A 25,102-nucleotide genomic window follows, 5' to 3' on the forward strand; every position below is an offset into this window, starting at 1 on the left:
TTTTTTTTTTTTTTTTTTTCTTTCTCTGTGTGGATTAGGGATGCCCGTTTTTCGCCTCCTCCGCTCCTCTAACCGCCACGATTCGGAGAAGTCCCCCAACGGCCTCATCGCGCCGGGGCCCTTCCCTGCCGCCTTCCCGCCCCGCCGCCTTCTTCTTTTTCTTTTTCTTCTTCCCATTTTCGCCATCGCCGTCATCGCCCTCCTCCATTTCATCAGCGCCACACCGCCACCAACTCCACAATCCATGGACACACCCTCAACCACAACAGCCACAAAAACACCGGTGAATACACCCCAGCAACTGAATAGTCGTGGCAAAAAGTTTTGGCTCAGTGGTTCATGGGGATATATTCTACAGGCCCCAAAGGATTGTTGGCCACATCCACGATTTGATAGTTTTGCCATTGCATGTCCGCTGTTGCGAAAAGAAACATTACCTATGGTGGTAACAATGGAAATTATGTCGTTGCTTACAGTGAAACAAGTCCAATGTAAAAGCTGTACCACTCAATCTTCACCAAAAATGGATACGGAGACAAAGTTTATTTTAAATAGGACAAGGAGAGGAAGAAGTGGATCTCGTTCAGTACGGTTACTTGAAGTGATACTTCCTCCTTTTTCTGTATCATGTCAGTCAGAAAAAAATTATCAAAAAAATGAATGGGGTTTTGATACAAATGGACTTAATACTTCAAGTTGTATGATACGTTTTGACCTTCTTGTATCACTTAAAAAGAGGCTTGGATTGAGTCCTAGACCAATTCCTCCAATTTGTTTTGCAGCTATAGGTGATTGGGGAGCACCTAAACCAGATCAAAGTATGGTTATTCGACAACTTAAATTATTGATGAGACAGTATTGGGTGAAATTCATTGTTTCTACAGGGGATAACTTTTATCCTGCAGGAGTTCGTTCTCTTACAGATGCACAATGGGCTGATACATTTGAACGTCCTTTTTCCCATAAAGCATTTAAACGAGTACCGTTTCTTATATCTGCAGGGAATCATGATCTACTGGGAAAACTCTCAGTATTAGTGGAATATAGCAAGACAAATCCAATGTGGTTCTTCCCTGCCCCATATTTTGGTATTACTATTCCTTTGATTAAAAGTTGTACAGAAACAAGTGATTTGAAGAATAAGAAGGATGAAGGTACTGAGGAAGATTCATCATCCTGTACAGCTGATGTAATGGATGTATTCGTTATGAATAGTTATGAAGATAAAACATGGGATCATCAAATAAAAAGTGGAAATGATTTCTTTGATGCTCGTCCTTTTAATGATCCAAAACGACATCGCTGGAGACTTGTACTTAATCATGAAGCTCTTTTGTCAGGTAGTATGCATGGAGTTAAAATGGCTCGAAATCAAGTATTTCGTAATCGCATACTTCCTTTTATATCTAAACATAAAATTCATGCGTACCTTAATGGTGATGATCATTTATTAGAAATACATCACCTTAATGGAACTGATTTTATTACGAGTGGTTCTGGTGGAGGTTCTACTTGTTATCAAAGTTTTGAACGTCTATCAACTACTGTATGGCGACCAGAAATAAAACGTGGTATGCGTGGAGAAGGAAACCGATTTGTATTGGGTCCCACTTTGCATTGTACGGTACCATTTTCAGATAGTTTAACAACTACGCTGTATAATGTAAGTGCTATCCATGAAGAAGAAGTATATATTCATGACACAATATACGATAGAAAATAATAATTCTTGGGCTTTTATTATTATTATTATTATTATTATTATTATTATTATTATTATTACTATTATTTTATCTATTAAAACATATTTTAACCTGACTTTAATTTTCATTTGCGTATTAGTTCTTTTTTTTTTTGGTTTGCTTTTCTTTTCATTGTGTGTCTGAAAAGAGTTTTATTGTTTTTTTTTTTTGTTATTGTTTATGGAAATGACAAATTAACATTTTTTCTTTCTTAATTTGCTTCATCTATGTTAAAGGGTGTAGTGGGGACAGCCATCAACTTTTTTTTTTCTTTTTTTTTCTTTTCTTTTTTTCTTTTCTGTAGACATCTGGGGAAAGCTCTTGTGAGAGCATTGCGGCGACCACCTCTCTCTCTCTCTCTCACTCTGAACTTCTGTGTAGTGGTTTGTAGTTTGGAGTACACATATTTATATTAATTTGTTTGTTGTTGTTGTTATTGCTAACTAAAGTAAAGAAACGAAACGAAAGGAAAAACACCCATAAGAAAAAGAAGAAGAAGAATTATCAACAATAATAATAATAATACGAATAATAGTAATAATATCCTGTACACATCATGAGTTCTTCTCGTCTCTCTAGTCATCCTACAGGGAGTGGCAGTGGTCCACACACTGTGGTGAGACAGTTGCCTGTGGAAGAGGCCCGCAAGGCGATTGTTCGCATGATTCGCCGCCATAATGCTGTTGTGATTGTAGGCGAAACGGGATCTGGTAAAACTACACAAATACCACAATATGTTTGGGATGATATTGTTTCCCGTGAGCCGGAGCAGCGACAGGGAATAGTGGGATGTACACAACCGCGTCGAGTGGCGGCTGTGAGTATTGCCAGACACGTAGCGGAACAGCGTGGAGGACGAGTGGGTGGAGAAGTGGCGTATTCTGTGCGATTTGATGATACTTGTAGTAGTCAAACTCGAATTAAATACATGACGGATGGTATTTTACTTCGTGAGATTCAGGCAGATCCAGATCTCACACGGTATCGTTGTTTAATTCTGGATGAGGCGCATGAGCGAACTTTACATGGGGATGTTCTTTTTGGTCTTTTAAAAGATATTGTAAGAAGAAGAAGAAAAACACTTTCTATTGTGGTGATGTCAGCTACATTAAATGCTGAACATTTTTCTAAATTTTGGTGGGATGCTCCTATAGGTGTTGTCCATGGACGTACATTCCCTGTTTCTATCTTTCATACATTAGAACCTCAAGCAGATTACGTGGAGGCAGCTGTGAGTACACTTCTTCAAATTCATGAAAAAGAGGAACCAGGTGATGTGTTATGTTTTCTTACCGGTCAAGAGGAAATTGAAGATGCGAAACGAATTCTTGAACAGCGAATGAAACATTTACCAAATCATATTAGAGATTTTATTGTTTTAACACTTTATTCCGCTATGCCATATGAACAACAGTTAACTGTTTTTGATCCTGCTCCTCCTGGAAAGCGAAAAATTATTCTCGCTACTAATATAGCCGAAACATCCATTACAGTAGAGGGAATTAAATATGTGGTAGATAGTGGTGTTGTAAAGGCTAAACATTTTAACAGTAAAACTGGTATGGAAATATTATCTGAAGTGGATGTGAGTAAAGCTCAAGCTACACAACGTACAGGTCGTGCAGGTCGGGTAACTGCAGGTAAATGTTATCGTTTATATACATCTCAAGCCTTTGAATCTCTCTCTGAAAACACGATACCAGAAATTCAACGAAGTTCTCTCATAAGTGTGGTTTTACAAATGAAAAGTCTTAATATTCATAGTATTATGGATTTTGAATTTATGGATGCCCCTAATCCACGTGCGGTTACAAAAGCAGAAGAAACATTAATGTTACTTGGTGCTTTAGATCGTCAAGGACATATCACGGCTCTTGGAAAACGTTTAACAGATTTTCCTATTGAACCAATGGCGGCTATTGTATTACTTGCAGGAAAAGCTCTTGGTATTGAATATGATGCTGCGGTTGCGATTGCCATGACAAGTACAGAAAATCTTTTCATTACTTCTCGTGATATGAAAGATGGTGCCGATAGGTGTAAAGCGGCATTTGCTAAGTCTGCTGGTGATCATGCTACATTGATTAGTATTTATCATGCCTATAAAAGATCTCCAAAAGACCAACGAAAAATGTGGTGTGAGGCAAATGCTATTAATCAACGTCAAATGCTTAAAGCAGAAGATGTTATCACACAACTTATGTCTATTCTTGGTGAACGTAATGATGATGATTTACTTTCATCTTTTCTATCAAAAATACACCGTGTAGGACTTGGTCAAGAGAAATCATGGAATAAAAAACGTAAACGTGACGATAATAATTATGATAATAGTAATAATGATGATTATGATACATCTTTTGATATTCCTAATAAACAAGAATTTGGAGCCGTTAAGTTACGTGATTTTGAATTACTTCGACGTGCATTGTGTTATGGATTTTCTCTCAATGGTGCCTTTTACAATGCAAAGATTGGAAATTATCAAACAATTGTGGGACAACAAGTAGTGCATCTTCATCCTTCTTCTGTATTATTTACACTGCGTAAAAAACCGGCTTTGGTGGTTTTTAATAGTGTGGTGCGCACAACGAAACGATATATGAAAGATGTTTCAGTGGTACAAGAGGAGTGGCTTCGTGATGCAGCATCCTTTTTAGTTCCTGTGGAATGAAGAAGGGTTGCTATTAGTCATTACGTTTGGGGCTTTCTCTCTCTCTCTCTCTCCTTCTATCTATCTATCTATCTTTTCTTCTTATGTTGGTGTTTTCCTGCTGTAAACTCTGTAAATAAATTATTATTATTATTATTTTTATTTTTTTTCTTTGTATCCTCGCTTTTCTTTAAATAAAAAAAAAAATGGATACAAAACTGTTGAACCTCAACTGCTTTATTTACATTGTGATTTTGCTTTTTTTTTTTTTTTATGTGATAGAATAGGGGGCACATATATAAATATATAAATATATACATAGCTTTAATACATTGGAGTCTGTGTTGAGGGAGGACCATTATTTTGGTGGAATAGAAAAAATAAATAAATAAATAATTGCAATGGGAAATTTTTCCTCACACTTTTCCTTTTCAAAGAATTTATCGAATTCTTTATCCCAAGAAAGTGATGTGGATAAAGTATTAAAAGACTTTGATCTTTCCACTCCTACCGCAGCTGTTATTGGCGCTGGTATCTCTGGTGTTCACATTGCCTATGAACTGGCTCAACTTGGATTCCATGTAACTGTCTTTGAGCAACGCCGTAGTGTTGGTTTGGGAGAAACACAATACGCTCTTCCATTTGTTGGTGTTGGTCTTCTTTATCCATATATTCAAACACTTAATATGAACCGTGAATTGTTGCGGGGGGCATTTTCTTTTACTTGTCCAGATATTATTTCATCTGAAAATGCATGGAATTGTTTTTTTTCCTCACCTATTCATAGATGGTTGTGGTCACGACGATGGAGCAAACTAACAACAGAAGAAGTAATGCGTTATACAAATAATCTCTCACGGTTAAGTGTAGAAGTAATGGAGGAACTTTCATCTAAACATCAGAGTTTAAGGCCTTTTATTATTAGTCGAGATGTCTCAGTGGGTTGTTTAACAAGTACAGAAAAAAAAGATAATAATAATAATAATAATAATAATAATAATAATAATAATAAAACTGAAATATCTCCAATATCCACTGCACATGTTAGACCATTAATGATTGATCCAGTGGGATGGACACAAGAATTAGCTAAAATATGTTATGAAAAATATGGTGTTGAATTTAGATTTGGAGAAAAACTATTAGATTGTACTACTTACCTTCGATTTAATGATGAAATGATATCTACACTTCGTTTTTCTCGAGAAGTTAATGGTCAGAAAGAATTTGAAAATCATTCATTTGATATTGTAGTACTTACTGCTGGTGCTCAAACAGGACCACTAACATGGGATTCTTCACAACTCCCTATTATCGGATTAAGTGGATCCTCTCTTATCATGCAGGCTGATACTCCTCGTAGAGAGGGAGTTGGAAAATTAGATGAGATTCTTTCTAAGAGTTCTGTAGATATGATATCACTTGTACCAAACTCTAACTTAATGGTTTATAAAGTCCCTAATGAAAACAGTAGTAAAAGTAATAATAATAATAATAATAATAATAATAATAATAATAATAATAATAATAATAATACTATTGTTTTGCAAGGGTTATTGTCATTTGATACAACTAAACAAACGCAGTCTGAGAGTACGAGTGCGTTATCATCTATAGAAAAATACCTACATGTGAAGTGTGGCATTCATATCCCTCTTTTACAATGGTATAACCGCTTTCAACAAGAACCACCACAACAACAATATAATAATAATAATAATAATAATAATAATGCTCAGGGAACAAAGTTAATAGATCCTGTGAGAGTTAAACGTTATGTTCGGGCCTTTACTCCTGATGGTGTACCATTAATAGCCAACAATGGTGCTTCCTTTAATTCCTTTGTCTGTGCTGGTTTCGGTGATCATGCGGTGGATTTAGCTCCTGGATCTGCGAAAGTATTATCTAAACTCATTGAATTAGAAGGATGTATGTTATTATATCAAGATGAAAAGGAAATGAAAGAAAGTGGACGCATTCAAAAAAGTGTCCTGCCAGCAAAGAAATTAACAAATACTCATCAAGAGTTACAATTACTACTTAACGGTTATCTTACCACGCCAGATAAACAACAACAGGAACAAGAAATGGAAAGATTTACACAAAATCCATTTTCCGCCGCACGATTTGGAGGAGTTGTAAAGGAAGAAGTTCATGATATTACTCATATTTCACTCTTTACACATATTTACAATTTAGAAACACGTATGGTACGTGCTTGTGAACCTTTAGGACATTATATTAATCAAAAAGCAATTCGATTTGCACGACAAGATAATATACCGGATTGGTTACGAACTATTGTGTATTATTACTTTAATGATCTCGATGATGATGAAGAACTTCGTCAATCTGGTCAACACTATGCAGAGGGTATTCATCGTATTCGTGAAGCCTTTGAAAAGAAGTCTAATAATATTAATAATAATAATAATTCTTCAGATTCTGCTTCTTCCTCTACAGGACCGTAAACCTTATTAAGAAAAAAAAAGGAGAGAGAAAGATAGAATGAAGAGCAGATATGTTTATTACCTCTCTCCCTTTTGGGGGTTATTATTTATTTTTGTGTATTTTTTTTTTTATTATTCTTTTTCCATGTACTATTTTTCTTTTTTTTTGTTTTGGGAATTCCTATTAATATTATGCTTATTATTATCATCATTACTGTTATTGTTATTATTACTACTGTTGTTATTATTATTACTACTGTTATTGGTATTATTATTTGTTTTTTTTTTTTTTTTATTTGTATTTCTTTTTAATTGTGATTCATGATGTATTATGAAAATTTCATTGCCCCACAACATGAAAAAAAAGGGAAAGAAGGAAATAAATAATAAAAAGAAGAAAAAACAAAAAAAAAATTAAAATTTGTAAACATTTGAACCTCAAGTGAAACGTATAAACTCTCCTTTTTTGACGTTTTGTAAAAAAAAAAAAAGAAAAAAGAAAAAAAAACAACAATGCGGTCCTTAATGTATTTTGTGTTACTCATATCAGCAGCAACACTCTTAACGTTGACAAATGCCAAGAAGGAAAAGCCATTGAATGAACCTTTTCCAAAGGACGCCATTGATGCGATTAGCTGTGATATCTGTAGTCTCTTGGTAAGAAAAACTTACCTTGATGTGCAGGCTCTTTTCGCAGCGAGTGTTGAGACTCGTGTGCGTGTTAATGAAGATGATATCCTCACAGCTATTGAGGATGTTTGTAATCCATTCGCAGAAACTGGACAATGGATACGTAGAGTGGCTATTAACTACTCCGCAATGACAGCTCCCTTCTTACTGGGAATAGAAGAATTGCCGGTATTCACAAAGTGTAAACGTACATGTACAACAATAGTGGAGGCGTGTGAAGCTATTATGGATCATGATAGTATGGATCAACTCACTCCGAAGCTTTTACATCTCCCTGAGTATGCAGATGGTGAGACCTTGGCCCGTTCACTCTGTCAGACATCACCTATATGCACAAAGAGAAAGAGTCTTTCTGCTGAACGATATGCAGAACTCCGTACAATGATTAAGGCGGATGTAATGGAAGAAATTGATCCAAAGGAGATGGAGGTTGAACGAATGATGGATCAAATGGAACGAAAGGAAAATCGTCGACATGATATTTTCTCACGTGAAGAGATAACAGCAATGCAGCAGGGACTATTACGTGGTGACAGGGAAGCAGTGGCAAAGATAGATCCATCTATTATGGATCTCAACAATGAAGAGTTCGCTGCTCTTCAGGCAATGATTAGGGGAAAAATGCCGGCATCACAGGAAAAAGTAACTGGTCAACAACAAGGACAATCATCAGATAATATGAATTCAATTGGAATGGATCAAGATATTTACAATGGCGCTGATTATGGGAATGATGAAGATTCTATGATTATGGATGATGATTTGTAATACTCAAACTCTTTTGTTAGTGTGCGTACCTGGCTAAAGACTGGTTCTAGGAGAGTTGATGAGTATTACAGGTGTGTGTGTGTGTGTGTTTTTTTTCTTTGTTGTTGTTGTTTGTTGCAGCAGCGGCAAAAGCAAAAGCAAGAACTTTATGGTGTTAATTCTTAATCTCTTATCATTTACCTTTGATGGGTTACGTAAATCAGTGTATATTTTTATTTTTCTTTCTTTGTTTGTTTGTTTGCACTGTTTGTATTTCTTCTTTTGTGTGTTTTTAATTTGTTCTTGTTTTTACTCTTTCTCATATCTGAAGTATTCTCTCCTTTTTATTATCATGTTTTTTTTTTTTTTGTTTTTTTCGTTTTCCCATGATCTTCTAGCAGTAAAGAGAAGTGGAGAATAGTGAAGAAATACCACTCACACTCTTGACGAAGGAAAGAAGGAAAGAAAGAAAGAATAACCATAATAACAACAACAACAACAACAACAGAGAGAAAGAGAAAAAAATAAGAAAAGATAAAGAAAAAAAGAAAAGAAGAAAAGAAACGATAGAAGAATCAAATAATGTCATTACTTACTGGATGGATGGATGATGCCAGGCGCAGTTATTGTGCCTATGGTGCTGATCTCATTAGAACTGGTTGTCTTCTTCTTCGCACAACTCCCTCTGTGGCGTACAGAGCCGCGGTGTTATTTCAACGCTTTCAGGCAGTGGCTGAGGAAGTGAGAAGAAAACGTGGTGATTATCAACAAGAGAATGGAGTGCGAGAACCACGTGATGGGAATGAAATAGCAACAACCATGACTTCTGCTATTACGGCAACTTCTTCTTCTTCAGATATGGAATTAAAATCATATATTATTCCGGCTCATGTTGGTACGGAGCGACCATCTGGAGTTTTAGTGTTAGGCGACGTATACGCACCACTTGATTATTGTTTGTTTAACCTACGAAAACATGATGATATACTCTATCTTGCCGCAGCATGTGTTTTAATAACAGCTAAAATTGAAGATCCATCCACACATATTTCACATATTGTACGTATATTTATGCGTCTTAATCAACGTCGTCGTGGTGAACCTGTTATTGAACTTTTACAACCTTCTCAAGAACGTTGTAATGATTTTAAAGAATGTGTATTAGAGGCTGAAGAGATTATATTACCTGCACTTGGTTTTCAGACATTTGTAGAATGTCCTTTTAAGTATGCTATTATTTTTCTTGGGATGTTGATTGATGATGAAAATGAAAATGATGATGCTTTTATTAATAAGGAATTTGGTACGGCAAGTGGTAAACTCACCTCTGTAAATGGAGTCTTTGCAAATATAGCATTGAAAAAATGGTTAGCCGATGCTGTTTGTTGGTTAAATGATATACCTAGATCTGTTGATTTGTATACAGAAGAAGCACATGTGCTGGCTTTATGTGCACTCTTCTCCACACGACCTGCTAACATTAATGGACTTCCAGAAGAATGGATAATGGCCTTCGGTGTAGACAAGGCAAAGTTAAATGCAGTTCTTCGTATTCACCGTAAATATCTTGAAGAAGCCTTAAGCTCTGAAAATGAAAATATTAATCTTTTAATTGCAACACGACATTGTCAACCATGTTATCCTGTAGCTGCAACAAATACAACAAACGCAACAACAACAACAACAACAACAACAACATCGGCAATACCCACGGTAACTGAAGTGGGTGGAAACTATGAAACTCTAGGAAATATTCCTACAAATGAGAATCAATCAAATGCTGCTGTATCTCTTCAACAGACAACTATGGTGGATTCAAACCCTAATTTACCATCTTCCATGTCTAATTTAGCTGCTTCAAATCCACCACTCGCCGTTCCTCCCGTTGTGGCTTCACTTGGTCCGCTAGAGGCTTTTCAATCAACACTCAACCTTAATCTCCTTATGGGTGGAAATATGGCTTTGCAACCCAATAATAATGGTAATACTAGTAATAATAATAATAATAATAATAATAATAATAATAACAATACTAATACGAATAATAATAGTAGTGGTATCAATAACAGTGTTGGTATTGGTCTTTCTCTTCTGGGAGATGGACAGAACACAGGTGTGTTGTCGGCAAGTAGCGCTGCACCCGTTCTTGCCGAACGCTCTATTGAGGAAGAATTTCATTTTGAAGACTTGAAAGAAGTCCAGCGGCGACGGCGGCAGGAAGAGGAAGAAAGACGGGCAAAGCGAAGAAGAAGCAGCAGTAAGCACCGCCGGCGTCATCACTCGGATGATCGCCGTAGACGCCGTTCAAGCAGCCGACGCAGAGATGATAGTCGTGGTGGAAGAAAGCGACCACACTCGCAAAGTACACACAAGAGTCACCGCAGTGAACCACCACCACCACAACAGCAACAACAACACACAAGCACGGCCTCACAGTACTCAAGAGATGGAAGGCAACGTAATGATGAGAGAAAACGTAATGATGATAGAAAACGTAATGATGAGAGACAACGTAATGATGATAGAAAACGTAACGATGAGAGACAACGTAATGATGATAGACACCGTCATGACGATCGCCGGCGTCATGATGAACGGCCGCGTCAAGATGCTCGACAGAATAAAGGTGGTAAACAACGTCGTCAACGGTAATACTAAAGGTATACTTATCTCTCTCTCTCTAATATATATATATATATATATATATATATATATATATATATATGTACATCTGTGGTTTATCTAAAAAATGTTTGAAGATGTCTCTTTCTCTATTTCTTTTTTTTTTTTTTTTTTTTTTTTCGTTTTTCCTTCTTTTTCTCTTTCCCTTTTAAGAATAGAAAGTCATAATAACTCAGACATTGGCAATTTAAAATTGCCTGTATATTATTTTGTGTTTTTGTATCATCTGAGAGTACAAGTGTACGGGTAAATTTGTAATGTTCCCTCGAAATGCTCATGGTGTTCCTGAACTTTTAACGGAACTCGCTTTGGATAACTACGCAGATCGTCTCGCCACACAGCGTGCATTAGCTGAAAATGCAGCAGCAGAGGTAACACCTCTATCTAATACTTGGCTTGAAGAGGCATTAGCAACTCTGCAGTTGATACACGGGAAAGTATTCACTTCTGCAGTTGGGATTGCATTGCATGGCGCGGAACTTATTACACGATTTGTGGCATGTGATGATACCATTGAGAGTAATTCGAGTAAAGAGCAAGATCAACAGCAGCAGCCATCATCATCAAAGGATGATTTACATAATGGTGTGAATAACTTTACAGGAAGGTGTCTTTACTTTGTTGGTGAACATTGCCTTTTATCTCCGTACTTTTGTCCTTGTGGGGCATATAATTATCAAGGGATGCGGCGACAAGAGACGTGGTTATGTAAACATTTACTGGCTCTTCGAATAGCGCTACATCTTGAGCGGCGTGGTTTAGTAACAGATGGTATACGTATACGAAAAGTTAGTACAGAAGAACTTCAGGGAATGCTTCAGCGTTTAGATTGAGGAAGTAAGCCTGTTATGTTTTGGTTTTCTTTTTTCTTTATTAAGAGGGTTGGAAGAAAGGAAAGAGTTTTGGCGTTTTTATTATTATTATTATTTGGACAGATATCTTCTTAACTTTTTTGTTTGTTGTTTTTTTTTTCTCATTGTTTTACGTAATTTCACGGATCGTTTTATATACGTACCCATGTGCATTGTATTTTACCCCTTTCTTTCGCTTAATCTTAAACCTGAGAGAAGTTATAATTAAAAAATTACAAATTTTTTTTTGTTCTTTCTTTTTATTTCTTCTCTTTTCCTTTTTTTTACATATTATATTTATTTATATATTCCCTTTAAATTCCTTCCATTTATTGTGTTTGCTGTGCTTTGCGTATGTTCGGTGGTAAAGACCGTTTTTTGAAAAGAGTTTTACCCTTTTTTTTCGTTTTTTATTTTCTTTGCTTTCACATATGGAAAGGAAACATAGAATATCTATATCTATTTATAGATATATATATATATAAAGGGACGTTTTGTTTTTCCCTTTCCTTTGTAAATCTCCCTGTATGGTTGAGAGAAATATGTCTACTGACTCGCAAGACGGTAGACTGACACCGTTACGAGCGAATGGTAGCGAAAGTGGCATGATTCTTGTACTTTCTATTCTCTGGGATGCTTCTTTAGGTCAACAACAACGACCTTCATCTGAATTTTTTGTTAGACCGTCTTTGCCAATTCGATACATGTACATGACTCGTATTTTAGTTAATCTCCTCTGGTTCTCAAGAAACTATTTTAATTGGACATTATTGATATCTATTGTGCTTGTCTTTTTTATACCTCACTCTGCATTAATTCTCATTATAAGTGTGAGTATGCATCTTATCAAACGAGGTACTTTTTTTAGAAATGTGAAAAATGGCACAGATAATAATACAGGAGTAAAAATGGGAAATGATCGTAGTATAGCCATTATTTTACTAATGATCCTTCAGTTTTCTTCTTGTATAGTAGTGTGTTACGTGTGTGGTATTCTTCCTGTGATAGGGTATGCCATCGTTGTAGTGTTGCCGGTGATTGCCCATGCGCTCTTCACTCCATACACAGATGATGCCTTTGAACTCTATCGCACGGTTTTGCGTAATCGAGATGTGTATGTACCAATGCCCCGTTCTCCAACACGCAACTTTGCCGTTATGGATCCCACATTTGAGGCACTTGGCAGACGAGATAGTCCACCAACAAGTCCAGGGAATCGCGGCTTTAATGGAAACTCACAGTATAAACTATCACCACAAAGATCACTTCCTGCACTTCGACAAACAGTTAAAGATGATACCACTAACACAGTGCGGCGTAGGAAAAAAAATGGTACATTGGAGGAAAATGTGTGTTTGTCTGGGATAATGAGTAAATACACAAAGAAGATATGCTTAACATCCCCTGGAAAAATACACCAGGAGGAAAAACTAAATTCGAATGAGTCTCCTGATTGTGTACCATCTGTAACATCTTCAAGTGAAGGTTTGTGTTCGACTACATTGGAAATTGGTGAGCCGTTCCGTCATTTAAAGTTACAGATGAACGAAGAAGATGTTACCTTGTTGCCTTTTACTCCCACCAATGGTTTTTGCTCAGTCCTCTACCCATCAATGAAAGATGTTGAAGGAGAAGAAAAAGTAAAAGATGAAGAAACCTCAAAAAGTAATATTGATCAATTGGTGAAGAGTATGGAATCATCATATGCACAAGAAGTGCTACCAACAGCAGTGACAGAAAATAATAAGGAATAATAATGGATAGCGGATATGAGAGCGATGGACGTTATGGGCAATAACACCTTTTTTTTTTTTTTTTCACAACTCATGAACTTTTTTTGTTTGCTTCTATTTCTGCTTGGACTCTGCAGTCATCTTGAAGAAAAAAAAAAAAACTAAATAATGTGTTACCAAAAAAAAAAAAATAGACTCAGATGAATAATTACTTTAACTGTACAAATGGGGAATAATACAAGAAGACAAAAAAGAAATATGCTAAACGTGGTGTTAATCGAAAGCGGTTTCTATTTGGGAATAATAATACAAATGAACATACAAAACGGGAAAGAGAAAAAAAAAAGGGTGGGGGGAAATATGTGCGTATGTAAACCGAATAGGACATTCTTGCTTTCATAATACTATCCCCCGGAATAATCACTGTGGGTGGTATAAATGTAGAAAAAAAAAAAAAAAAGGTAAACAATATATGTCCCTATATTATATTGACAGTAACGGTAGGGTGTAGGTGTCACTATATCCAAAGCTGAAAAATACTTGCTACTTAACGCATAAAAATATACGATACTTCCCTTAACTTATTTTTCTCACTTTTTTTGCGTACTTGAATACTACTATGTTACCACAAAAAGATATCTTTTCTCATGTCAAGTGAATGAAGTTCAAAAAAAAAGTCAAATATTATTCTTTTTTTTTTTGCTGCTTTCACCTATAAATATGGTACCACAAATCGTGTGAGCGAGTGCCTGTGGTATTAATACAATCAAAACGAAAAAAAGAGAGTGTAAGTTGTTGTAGTAAAGCTAATACCATCATTTACTAGGCGTGTCATTATACACACCATTATGAAAAATTGACTCGCCTTACAAAACCATGTTCTTACTTGTGCAGGGAAAGTTTTGCTTGTATATTGTCTTCTTCATTATTTTAATATAAAATACTATGTGAATCCTGGTCTAAGTTGCGGTATACGACGTTTTTTCTGGGGTGGGGGTGGGAGAGGACTACTTTTTTCATCCTGTAAACACCCGTTTCTCATTTGTTAACTCGATACTTGATTTTTCGTGGGTTGTGTAGTGCAGTGTGATGATGTGGGGTGAATATATCATGGTGTAAGAATGTACATGTAAGTTGGAGGTGACGTGTAGAGCCATATTGTTCCCCCTCATTGTTTATTATTTCTGTTGCTGCCCTTTCTTGTTGTTTTTTAACACAATTGGTGTGGCGTTTTATTATTATTATTTTTTTTTTTTTGTGTGTGTGTTTGTGTTCCTTTCCCTGGAAACAGAGAAGTGATAAGCGAGGGCAATACTATCGTTCCATTACTGGGTGTAGCTTTGTGGTGCAAACCAACCGTGTTGGGAGCACAAAATTGAGAGAGCTCAGAGTTGACAGGGGGGATATTCTCACGTCGAAACCCACACACACACACACACACACGCAGAAATATATACTCACGGAGACACACACGTGAGTGTGTAAATACAAACACAAACGAAAATAACTAACCCAAAGAAGCTTCAAGCGGTTTGAATTGATGTTACGCTGCATCACATTTGTATGGCGCTGTGCAGCGAAAGGTGGTAAAGATAGCAAAAACCACTTTTCCTCGGCACGGCGTACTCTCATTTACTCTCGTATGCCTTCCTCCAACCCTTCCTCTGTTTCATTTTCTCTGCCTGACGGTGGGGTTGACGACGGCAAGCTAGCAAAGTGTTTTTCTTCCACACAAGCAGGAAAAGGTGAAGGAGATATGGCTGCATGTGAAGGCGCTAAGGCTTCAGGTGGGGGTCCACTGCAGAACTTCGACAGTGAGCTGAACTTCCCCAAGATGGAGGAGGAGGTGCTGCAGCACTGGGCCAAAGTGGACGCATTCCGTGAGTCACTCAGGCAGTCGGAGGGAAAGAAGCCATATACTTTCTTTGACGGACCTCCGTTCGCGACGGGTTTGCCGCACTATGGCCACTTGTTGGCCGGTACCATCAAGGACACTGTGTGCCGTTACGCTCACCAGACCGGACATCACGTGGAGCGTCGTTTTGGCTGGGACTGTCATGGACTTCCAATTGAGTTTGAGATTGATAAGCACCTCGGGATTAAGTCTTCGCACGATGTGAATAAGTTCGGCATCGATAACTACAACCGTGAGTGTGAGAGCATTGTGATGCGCTACTCTTCGGAGTGGCGCAAGACGGTGAGCCGCATGGGACGCTGGATTGACTTTGATAATGACTACAAAACCATGTATCTTTCCTACATGGAGAGCGTCTGGTGGGTGTTCAAGCAGTTATGGGAAAAAAAACTTGTGTATCGCGGCTTCAAGGTAATGCCTTTCTCAACAGGGTGCACCACACCGCTCAGCAATTTCGAGGCCAACCAAAACTACAAGGATGTAAGCGACCCCTCTGTGATGGTGACCTTCCGGACGAAGGATGATCCCAATACCTATATGCTGGCGTGGACCACAACTCCGTGGACTCTTCCGAGTAACTTGGCACTTTGCGTGCATCCCGATTTGGAATACGTGAAGGTTCTGGACAACCAGACAAAGCGTCATTACATTTTCGGTGAGGCTCGTCTCAGTGAAGTTTATCCGGCAAAGAAAAAGAAGGGCGACAACAAGAATGAAACACAGGAGCCGCCATACACCATTGTGAGTCGCATGAAGGGAACTGATCTTATCGGCACCAAGTACGAGCCCCTTTTTCCGTATTTCGAGAAGACCTTTGGTGAGACGGCGTTCCGTGTCATCAGCGACACGTACGTGACAACAGACACCGGTACGTGTATTGTGCACCAGGCCCCTGGTTTTGGTGAGGAGGATTGTCGCATCTGCATCTCCAATGGTGTCTTGTCGAAAGAGCAGTTACTGTGCCCCGTTGACGAGAACGGCGCATTTACTTCCGAAGTGGTCGATTTCAGTGGTCGTTACGTGAAGGAAGCGGATCCGGATATTCTAAAACATCTCGAGTCAAGGGGTCTGGTTCACAGCAAGGGGTCCATTGTCCACAGCTACCCATTCTGCTGGCGTAGCGAGACTCCACTGCTCTACAAGGCTGTTGATGCTTGGTTCGTCAATGTGGAGGCAATCAAAGACCGTCTGTTGGTAGCGAATGCCAAGACAGAATGGGTACCTGATTTCGTTAAGACACGCCGTTTCTCCAACTGGTTGGAGGATGCGAAGGACTGGAATGTCTCTCGTAACCGTTACTGGGGCACGCCACTGCCTATCTGGCACAGCGAGGACTGGGAGGAGGTTGTTTGTGTTGGCAGTGTGGCGGAACTGGAGGAACTTTCGGGTGTAACAGGCATCACAAACATCCACCGACATTTTGTGGACAATATCACTATTCCAAGCAAGAGACCGGGCAAACCACCGCTACGACGTGTTGAGGTTGTGTTCGACTGCTGGTTTGAGTCCGGCTCGATGCCGTATGCCCAGTCGCATTACCCATTTGAGAACAAGGAGGGCTTCCTGGAGGAGCGATTTCCGGCGGACTTCGTAGCAGAGGGGCTTGACCAAACTCGCGGTTGGTTCTACACGATGCTTGTTCTGGGTGTTGCTTTGTTTGACGTCGCCCCCTTCAAAAATGTCGTTGTTAACGGATTGATACTCGCAGAGGACGGAAAGAAGATGAGCAAGCGACTGAAGAATTACCCGGAGCCATCGATTGTCATCAACACACACGGTGCAGATGCGTTGCGTATGTACATGATCAATTCCCCTGTGGTGCGAGCAGAGCCTTTGCGATTCCGCGAACAAGGAGTTAAGGGCATTGTGAAGGATGTGATGCTCCCTCTTTTCAATGCGAGCAAGTTCTTCATTGCGAATGCAAACTATTGCGTTCAGGCCGGTGGAAATGTATCAGTCGACGTGGTAAGTACGAACGAGATGGATCGCTGGATTCTTGCGTCCACGCAAACGCTGCAGCAGTATGTGAAGCGGGAGATGGAGCTGTATCATCTCTTTAATGTTGTCCCTGGTGTTCTGCGTTTTGTGATAGATCTCTCCAACTGGTATGTCCGTATGAATCGCCGCCGTATGAAGAACGCTGTGGATCAGGATGACCGCTCTCAGGCCCTCTCGACCATGTTAACGGTCCTATTTTCGGTCAGCCGCATCATCTCACCCATCGCCCCGTTTGTGGCAGAGATGTTGTATCAGCGCATCAAGCCACTGCTCCCTGCGGCACAGCAGGTGGACTCCGTGCACTATCTCATGTTCCCTGACGACGATGCGAAGAGACACGACGAGGCACTGGAACGTGCCATGACGCGCATGATGACTATTGTTGACCTTTGTCGCGTGCTGAGAGACCGCATGGTTATTCCCATAAAGCGACCGGTGCGGCAGGTGATCATCGTGCACCCCGAGCAGTCCTATCTGGACGACGTGGAGAAGGTGGTTCAATACATCAAGGACGAAGTGAATGCGTTCGACGTTGTATTGTCCTCTGGTGACGAATACGTCACGACACAGTTGGACGCCAACATGGAGGCGTTGGGCAAACGCTACCGCAAGGAGGCACCTCAGATTCGCAAGGCCATCCAGGCGATGGAGCCGGAGGCGGTGGCGCAGTTCCTGAAAACAGGTCAGGCTGAGCTGTGCGGAAAGAGCATCTCACTTGAGGACGTCAAGGTTCTTCGAAAATTCAAGGAGGGCATCACCGATTTCGAAAGCAACACAGACAATGATGTGGTGGTTCTTGTTGACAAGCGTGAGGATCAGGCTCTCGTTGATTCCTGGCGTGCGCGCGAGTTTGTTAATCGCGTGCAACAGCTTCGCAAGAAGGCAAAGCTCGTCGTGACAGATGTGGTGGAAGTTTACTACGAAGCTGAGGATCCTGAACTCGCAAATTCCATCGTCAACTCCAGGGATCAGGTGAATGCGACCATAAGAGGTAAATGGGCACCGCTTGCGGAACTCCCCGCTGGGGCAAAGTTGATTGCTGAGGAAGATAACTCTATTTCTGGTGTTGGCATCAGGATTGTTTTCACAGAACCCTCCGCTTGAGGGAGTTGCTTTAAATATGAAGATCCCCTTGCTGTGATGGTATCTGGGAAATAGTTAAAAAGGTAAGTAAAGAATATTTTGATGAGTGAGAAATGGAAAAGGAGAATTTTATGATTTTTGGAAATTTTTTTTTATTGTTGTAATAATTTTTTGTTTATGCTTTACTACTTAGAATGAAGTGAAATATTCTGTGACCTGATCTGAACGTGGTATGTTTAGCTTGTTTGGAGAAATTCCCATAAAGGTTAAAGAAATAATAATAATAAAAATAAAGAAGTGCGAATATGGTAGAAAGGTGAGAATACCGTAAATGTGAAGGACTTATAGGGAAATCGCTCAAAGGTTTTCCTTACACGCCATAGCTTTGGTACTATGCTGTGTCATCATTTTTTCCCTCTGTTTTGGTGTATTTTGTTTTTTTTCTTTGCTGTGATTTGGTGTACCTGTGTATGTGCTTGATAAAATTCTTTTCCCTTTTTTTGTGTGTCTTGTCAAAGACTGATGCTAGACTATGTGGATGACGTGCTGTACTGGCTGCCGTATGCGCTGCTTGCGATTCCTACCCTGTTGCTTCTAGTTGTTGCAGCTGGTCTACGTCGAGGGATCTTCCGTGACAGCTTGTCGTCTTGGTCTTGGCGCCATATTCTGTCATTCGCCAGGATGTCAGTGCGCGACTCGCAGTTTCTGGCCTCCATGGAGGCGGAGGAGCTGGTTGAGGCAGCGCTGCGTGCTGCTGGTTGGAAGCACGTGTTTCTTCGTCGCCGCGTGCACGTGCAGCGCCTAGGGCACAACCGCGAGATAGACGTCGTTGCTGTGGGTCCGGTTGTACTCGTGGTGGAGGTGAAGCACTGGCGGGGCCAAGTGTGGTGTAACGGGCCACGCTGGTTTCATCGCTCGCATGATTCTAAGCGTGCCTTGGAGTTTGAGGACATTCAGGAAGACAACCTGGTGAAGGCGGCAGCGCTGCGGCGTTTCATTGAAAACAGCAGACGTATCGCACTCCCAGACCACCATTCGGTCACCAGCGGTATCTCGTCCACTGGTGACGCGGGGTCGAATGCGTCAAGGGAGCATGGCACATGGTACACAGACCGCCAGGTTCACAAGCAGTGCGGTACGCTTGTCGTGCCAGTGGTTGTCTTCACAAACTCCGCAGTGGTGCTAGACCCCAGCACTGTCAAGCAGAAGGACTGTGTTTTTGACCTCCTGGGGTTCCAGGCGTATGCAGAGCAACTCATGCACGAAGCGCGTGGGCCGTCAGTTTTTAGGGGGTTTTGGGGGGACGGTGTTGTGCGCTCGTTGTGTCACACCCTTTTCCACCCTACGAAAGTTCCTCTCTCACTGTCGCTGTCAGAGGAAAGTCGGGTTGCCAGTGCCATACGGACGATGCGTACGTGGGATATGGTTTACCTTCACAATGGCTCTCTTCTACATGGAGACGTCACCGAGATCTGTCTCCCCACTATTCGTCGACAGTTCGAGCGCAAGCACGTGATTGATGTTCAAATCAACTGGTTTGAGGGCATTGGAGGGTTTCTGCGGAGCCTTTGGGAAGGCGGTGGGGGAGTTGTGCGTGTGCGACTCGGACCTGCCCAACGGTTGGCAATTGGGCGCAGTGAAGTTGTGTTTCCCCTTACGCGAAGGAACATCAGACGTATGGGCTCTAACGATCGACTAGAAATGGTGCTGGCTGGCACAAAGGTTACAAAGACTGTAGCCCTGGCCGACATTCGTACGTTGCACTTCAGCTCCCATATGGAGGATTCGCATAGTTGACCGGTAGAAGAGAAGGAGTGGAGAGAGGAAATGAAGAATGTGTGTTGAAAGCAGCCAGTTGAAGGAAATGAGAACCCTAGTCGTGTAAAGGCATGTGTTCGTTCGATAGGGAATGCATGCACTTCTTGAGAGAGAAATGAAGAAGAAACATTTAAAAAAAGAGGAGAAGGAATACTGCCGGTGTGTGTGTCTCTTCATTGTTCATTTACCCTCTCTTAACTCAAAGCAACAAATCCCATCTTTTTTTCTTTTTTTTTTGGTATCATCGATACATATGTATAGTTATTCGCTTCTCTTTCCGTGTTGCGCAGGTATCATGAGAGAGAAACGCGAAAGATGAGCACACTGTTTTAAGGTAAACTGAACGTCACGCTGGAACCCCCACAGGAGGGCGTTGATAGCGATGCCAACAGCAGCCACGGTGCTGTGCTTGGGAAACACCGTCCACGTATGCCAGGATCTCTGGTGACATCCCCTCGCCAGACCCCAGTATACCCTCGAGTGGACAGAGACGATGACTTGATGCTTATTCCTTCCTGGGTGCCGCGAGAAGACGGGAGACAATACCCTCTGGTGATAACGACCGAATGTAGTTTGTTCACATTCATTTTTCCTCTTCTATGCTGTGTGCAGCACGCGCAGCAGTTGCAGTGGGGTGTATGTGAGGCTGATGGTGCAGTTCATTGGGTAGGGTGCACCGTGACGTTTGCATCCATCGCAGAACTCATTAAGGTGACTACACGTGCTCAGGGCAGATGCAGGCGAAGCGGGGTCCTTCTGGGCGAAAGATGACTTTGTGCGGGGAGCATCGCGTTTTGCACCCACCGTACGGTTTGCTCCTGGCCCCTTGTGACCATGTGCCTGCCCCCTCACGTTGCTTATATGTTTGACCCCACACTCCTGGCGGAGGTGACACATCACATAAACATGTGGTATTCTTCCGACATGGAGGAAGGTGATGCTGCTCCGGTCTCCTATTTTATCGATGCGTTAATGGATGTTGAGATGTATTCTCTTCTCGAACCTGTGGAAGCCTCCTTCCGCATCTACCTGGAGAAGATGTAGAAGGAAGTCGAGGTCGAGCATCCGCTCCTCCTTATTCTACCACCCGCAACGCGCGGGGGGCCGCAGTCATGCGTCTCGACTGGGAGGAGGGAGGCACGGCATGCTGCTGAAAGATCCTGTTCTGCAGGTGCTTGAACGAGACCTTGACAAACACATTCTGGCCCCTCCCTCCCGAGCTCTACTGAGCGCAATGAGCCTAACAATCCTTGGGAGTCTGACGGGGGCACCACCACGTGCATTCCCCACACGAAAAAGAACGAGGAGACTTGGATCATTCTCAACGTGTCATCGCCGGTTCTGTCGCCATTCCGTCTGTAGTATCGGCTGGTGTCACTGCTGAGATTCTGGATTTCTTCAAACAGATCTCCTCGTCCACTCCGAAGATCCAGCTGCTGTGCTGCAGTGTGGGTGATTACATAATGAGACAGGTCCCCCACGCTTCCGCACGGCCTTTTTTTTCTCACGATGGTATTAGGGAAGGGGTGAACAAAGTTATAACTGAATGCTTGGCAATGTGATTTTATTTTCGCTGTTTTCTTTTTTATTTGTTTATACCAACAATAATTCGGTATTTTCAATCTGTTTAATGTGGGTTCGCGCTGTGGTGATGGCCGTTTCTCTACGAAGAGAACGTCTCAGGGGAATGCAAATTTCTATTTATATACATGTCTTCGTTTGTAGTTACATCTGCCGTGGAAGTATATATATACATATATGACGTGGCACATTGCTACAGATGGTGACTATTTTTTTTTTTTTGTGAAACTGTGTTTGAACGTGTACATATTTGTGGGAAAGATGTTTGGGGGGCATGTGTGTATGCGCGCTCTTCCGCGCTTTTTTTTGGTTGGGTTAAAGGGAAAGGGAAAGCAGGATGATCCCCTCTTTATCAGTTGCTGTTGTTATTGTTTTTTGGAACGCAGAGTATGTCTTTCTATGTACTACAGCTGCTGTGAACATTGTGCCAAGGTACTCTTTCTCTGTTATTGTTTTTTTTTTTTTCTCGTGCTACTTAAGTGAAGGTGATTCCCCAGAGGGCTGCCGTTTCTGATTAATGATCCGGCAAAGCTCACTTCTGCGGTGGGCACCTCGGTACTTCACTCGGTCTGCGCGTCCACTGCGCACAGGACCGCAGGGCAGTCTGGCGGCGAGGTCTCGTAACGTCTCACCCCGTCGCAGGGCAGCACATGCGCGCACGAGCAAGCAGGCCGGGAGGCCCCCGGTAACAAGATCTTCTGCCGTTATTTGTGAAGAAGAGAGGGAAGGAATAAAATGTGGAGAGGATAACGAAGAGCTCTCGCCTATGGCTAATTCAAGCACGACTGCAACGGTGTCTGCCATTTTTCGAAAAGCAGAATCACTCCTTAGTCAATGGCAACAGTTAGACGAAAGAATGGAAAACCACCAGATTGGCAGCAGACCTTCTGTTCACCGGTCCTTCTCCTCGAGTGGGGTAGTGACAGATACGTCCCACAGATCGCGGATGGATGCGGTGCTGTTCGAAGCCAAGACTGAGGTGTTTTCAGTACTTAGGACTATTCTTCCTCCTCCGCAGCGTGGTGGCACCGATGTGGGGCCCTGTAGTGTTCAGAGCCGTGGTGACGACGGCATGGTTCAGGGGAGCGTGCCACACAAGGGTCCCTCCTCTACTGCGGGACTTGTTGTTATTCCTGATGAGGCCACCCCAGACGCTGCGGGGTACTTGCGTCGAGTGAGAGATAGTCATCGCACAGGCGAGGTTCGGAGTGGAGTCACATTGCCAGGCGGCGAACAACAGAGACCCGCTCTGCTCTCCATGAAGGAAATAGCAGTGTTTGCTGAACTGTACCACATATTGGAGTGCGAGGACGGCGTTCTGCTTCTGCAACTCATGGCAGAATTGCGGTGCCTTGTCCTTACACCGGTGAAAAGACTCGCTGGTGAGACGATCCCACCGTCGGAGGGTGGTATTGGGAATGCGGTCTCACAGCTTCTTCTGACACTCTCCAGCCTTGGGCTTGTTGAGGAACGCGTTCTGCAGCGTCTCACAAGCCCTCGGGGTCCATTTCTGTCCCCGGCACAGCTTGCGCATCAAGCCGCAGGCGATCTCGTCCGTCTTCTTGTTGCATTCCACCGTTTCGGACTTCACCATGAGCCGTGCTTCAAAGCGGTAGTAAGGGTGCTGAAGTGGCGATCGCTGCGCAACCCGTTAAGGTCCTGCGTAGAAACTGTTTTTGCGCAGAGTAATGGAGATGTGTTGGGTGGTGGTGTTCCTGAGGCGGATATGGTCCCTGTATGCATGGCCGGGCTCAGTGTGAATAACTTGTTGGAAGCCATGGCGGCCATTGCGCTTAGTTTACACCGGGAGAGGGCCGTAGTGGAACTCCTTGCTGCGACAGTGGTAGCTGCGGTGTGGAACGATGAGAGGATGTTTCTTGATTCGGCTGCAGGTCGGGTAAGCGCACAGCACGATCATGTTTTGGTGTTTCGCACGGTGCAGGTGCACCGCGCCGCAAAGACGTGTGAACAGATGGAGCTCGGGCAAGCTTCTCTGGCCCATCTGCTACATCGATTGTCCATTTGCTACAGTGGGCTTCTCGTGAACAACGGGGAGGACCCGTTAAGCCCAGAGCGAGTTGGGTTCTACGACTCTGTCACTGCAGACCTAGTGAAGGTGAACCGCAGCTGAGCGACGGCATTCTCTTTCCCTGATTCGGTTGTGCATTGTGGCCAAGTAGCGTGTATCTATCTCTCTCTCTCTATTTTCTTTCTCACTATATATATATATGTGTGTGTTTGTGTCCCATGCGCATTTATGCCACCTGTTTGCTTTTCTCTTTTGAATTTTCCTCACACGCTCCCGCGTGGGTTAAAGCTGACCGACGATAGCACACAACCTCATAGCGCTTAAACAAGGTAGAAGGGTCTCAGGTAGACAAACAACACTGATGATGCAGGAGAACGTCACATTCGCACAGGTGGTGGGCAGGAGGGCTTCCATCAACCCTATGGAGCCCAACAACGTTGACAGCGGGAGTGGCAGTGCCACTACCGTAAATGCAGGTGACGTGGTGATTATTCCAGGCACTGTGAGCGGTGCGAACAGCACCATGTCTGTCCGGCCCCCTGGTGGAGAAAGCTACGCAAATGCCGTGAAGTCGCAGAGTGTCAAGCTTGGGGGTGTTCCGGTGAATGCCTTCAAGGTGGTTGGATGCGTCTCATCGGTGACGAACTCTACAATGCAGGAGCAAGAGTCGGTGCTTTCCTCATGGGCAGACGATGACCAGTGCTTCTTCGACTCCATACGCATTGCGAAGGTGGAGGACCCAAAGCCACGCGAGACGAGAGCAGAGACCGAGAGCGATGACGGCCCCGTTCGCATAGATGGTGGTGTCAGGAGAAACCGTGGCGGAAGAGGCTGGAAGTTCATCGGGAGAGGTGGGGGCAGTAATAATAATCATAATCATAATAACAGACGCCGAAGGGGCTACTCTGGTAATCAGAGCCACAACAGCGGCGTCAACTTTCGTGGGGGAAGCTCTGCGGAGCCGCCGGTTCTCTCTGGTGGTCGCTTTGCCTCGTTGCGCTAAGGGGCAGCAAGGCTGGGAAAAGGGGATTGAAAGAGGGGTGGTGTTGGGGTAATGAAAATCGCACCAGTTGTCACCGACTATAATGTAAAAAAAAAAAAAAAAAAAAAAAAAAAAAAAAAAAAAAAAA

General features: G+C 42.1%; 11 protein-coding genes across 11 annotated transcripts; all 11 read left to right on the top strand.

The window, feature by feature from the left end:
• Positions 1-40: 40 nt before the first annotated feature.
• Positions 41-1,723, top strand: TM35_000081080 (putative tartrate-resistant acid phosphatase type 5; the record flags this gene model as incomplete). Its single annotated transcript, XM_029023973.1, has 1 exon — positions 41-1,723. The coding sequence occupies one exon, from the start codon at positions 41-43 to the stop codon at positions 1,721-1,723; it is 1,683 nt and encodes a 560-aa protein (XP_028884376.1).
• Positions 1,724-2,298: 575 nt separating this feature from the next.
• TM35_000081090 (RNA helicase) lies at positions 2,299-4,416 on the top strand (the record flags this gene model as incomplete). The annotated part of the gene is made up of 1 exon (XM_029023974.1): positions 2,299-4,416. The coding sequence occupies one exon, from the start codon at positions 2,299-2,301 to the stop codon at positions 4,414-4,416; it is 2,118 nt and encodes a 705-aa protein (XP_028884377.1).
• A 380-nt stretch (positions 4,417-4,796) lies between these two features.
• On the top strand, positions 4,797-6,866 carry TM35_000081100 (uncharacterized protein; the record flags this gene model as incomplete). The annotated part of the gene is made up of 1 exon (XM_029023975.1): positions 4,797-6,866. The coding sequence occupies one exon, from the start codon at positions 4,797-4,799 to the stop codon at positions 6,864-6,866; it is 2,070 nt and encodes a 689-aa protein (XP_028884378.1).
• A 492-nt stretch (positions 6,867-7,358) lies between these two features.
• TM35_000081110 (uncharacterized protein) lies at positions 7,359-8,303 on the top strand (the record flags this gene model as incomplete). The annotated part of the gene is made up of 1 exon (XM_029023976.1): positions 7,359-8,303. The coding sequence occupies one exon, from the start codon at positions 7,359-7,361 to the stop codon at positions 8,301-8,303; it is 945 nt and encodes a 314-aa protein (XP_028884379.1).
• Positions 8,304-8,864: 561 nt separating this feature from the next.
• TM35_000081120 (uncharacterized protein) lies at positions 8,865-10,934 on the top strand (the record flags this gene model as incomplete). The annotated part of the gene is made up of 1 exon (XM_029023977.1): positions 8,865-10,934. One exon carries the CDS (start codon positions 8,865-8,867, stop codon positions 10,932-10,934), a length of 2,070 nt encoding a protein of 689 aa, XP_028884380.1.
• A 287-nt stretch (positions 10,935-11,221) lies between these two features.
• TM35_000081130 (uncharacterized protein) lies at positions 11,222-11,797 on the top strand (the record flags this gene model as incomplete). Its single annotated transcript, XM_029023978.1, has 1 exon — positions 11,222-11,797. One exon carries the CDS (start codon positions 11,222-11,224, stop codon positions 11,795-11,797), a length of 576 nt encoding a protein of 191 aa, XP_028884381.1.
• A 560-nt stretch (positions 11,798-12,357) lies between these two features.
• Positions 12,358-13,569, top strand: TM35_000081140 (uncharacterized protein; the record flags this gene model as incomplete). Its single annotated transcript, XM_029023979.1, has 1 exon — positions 12,358-13,569. The coding sequence occupies one exon, from the start codon at positions 12,358-12,360 to the stop codon at positions 13,567-13,569; it is 1,212 nt and encodes a 403-aa protein (XP_028884382.1).
• A 1,519-nt stretch (positions 13,570-15,088) lies between these two features.
• Positions 15,089-18,565, top strand: TM35_000081150 (isoleucyl-tRNA synthetase; the record flags this gene model as incomplete). Its single annotated transcript, XM_029023980.1, has 1 exon — positions 15,089-18,565. One exon carries the CDS (start codon positions 15,089-15,091, stop codon positions 18,563-18,565), a length of 3,477 nt encoding a protein of 1,158 aa, XP_028884383.1.
• A 501-nt stretch (positions 18,566-19,066) lies between these two features.
• Positions 19,067-20,341, top strand: TM35_000081160 (uncharacterized protein; the record flags this gene model as incomplete). Its single annotated transcript, XM_029023981.1, has 1 exon — positions 19,067-20,341. One exon carries the CDS (start codon positions 19,067-19,069, stop codon positions 20,339-20,341), a length of 1,275 nt encoding a protein of 424 aa, XP_028884384.1.
• Positions 20,342-22,799: 2,458 nt separating this feature from the next.
• On the top strand, positions 22,800-24,074 carry TM35_000081170 (uncharacterized protein; the record flags this gene model as incomplete). Its single annotated transcript, XM_029023982.1, has 1 exon — positions 22,800-24,074. One exon carries the CDS (start codon positions 22,800-22,802, stop codon positions 24,072-24,074), a length of 1,275 nt encoding a protein of 424 aa, XP_028884385.1.
• A 259-nt stretch (positions 24,075-24,333) lies between these two features.
• Positions 24,334-24,975, top strand: TM35_000081180 (uncharacterized protein; the record flags this gene model as incomplete). The annotated part of the gene is made up of 1 exon (XM_029023983.1): positions 24,334-24,975. One exon carries the CDS (start codon positions 24,334-24,336, stop codon positions 24,973-24,975), a length of 642 nt encoding a protein of 213 aa, XP_028884386.1.
• Between the last annotated feature and the right edge of the window lie 127 nt (positions 24,976-25,102).

Source organism: Trypanosoma theileri, assembly GCF_002087225.1.
Source record: "Trypanosoma theileri isolate Edinburgh chromosome Unknown TM35_Tth_8_V1, whole genome shotgun sequence".
NCBI classification, from domain to species: domain Eukaryota; phylum Euglenozoa; class Kinetoplastea; order Trypanosomatida; family Trypanosomatidae; genus Trypanosoma; species Trypanosoma theileri.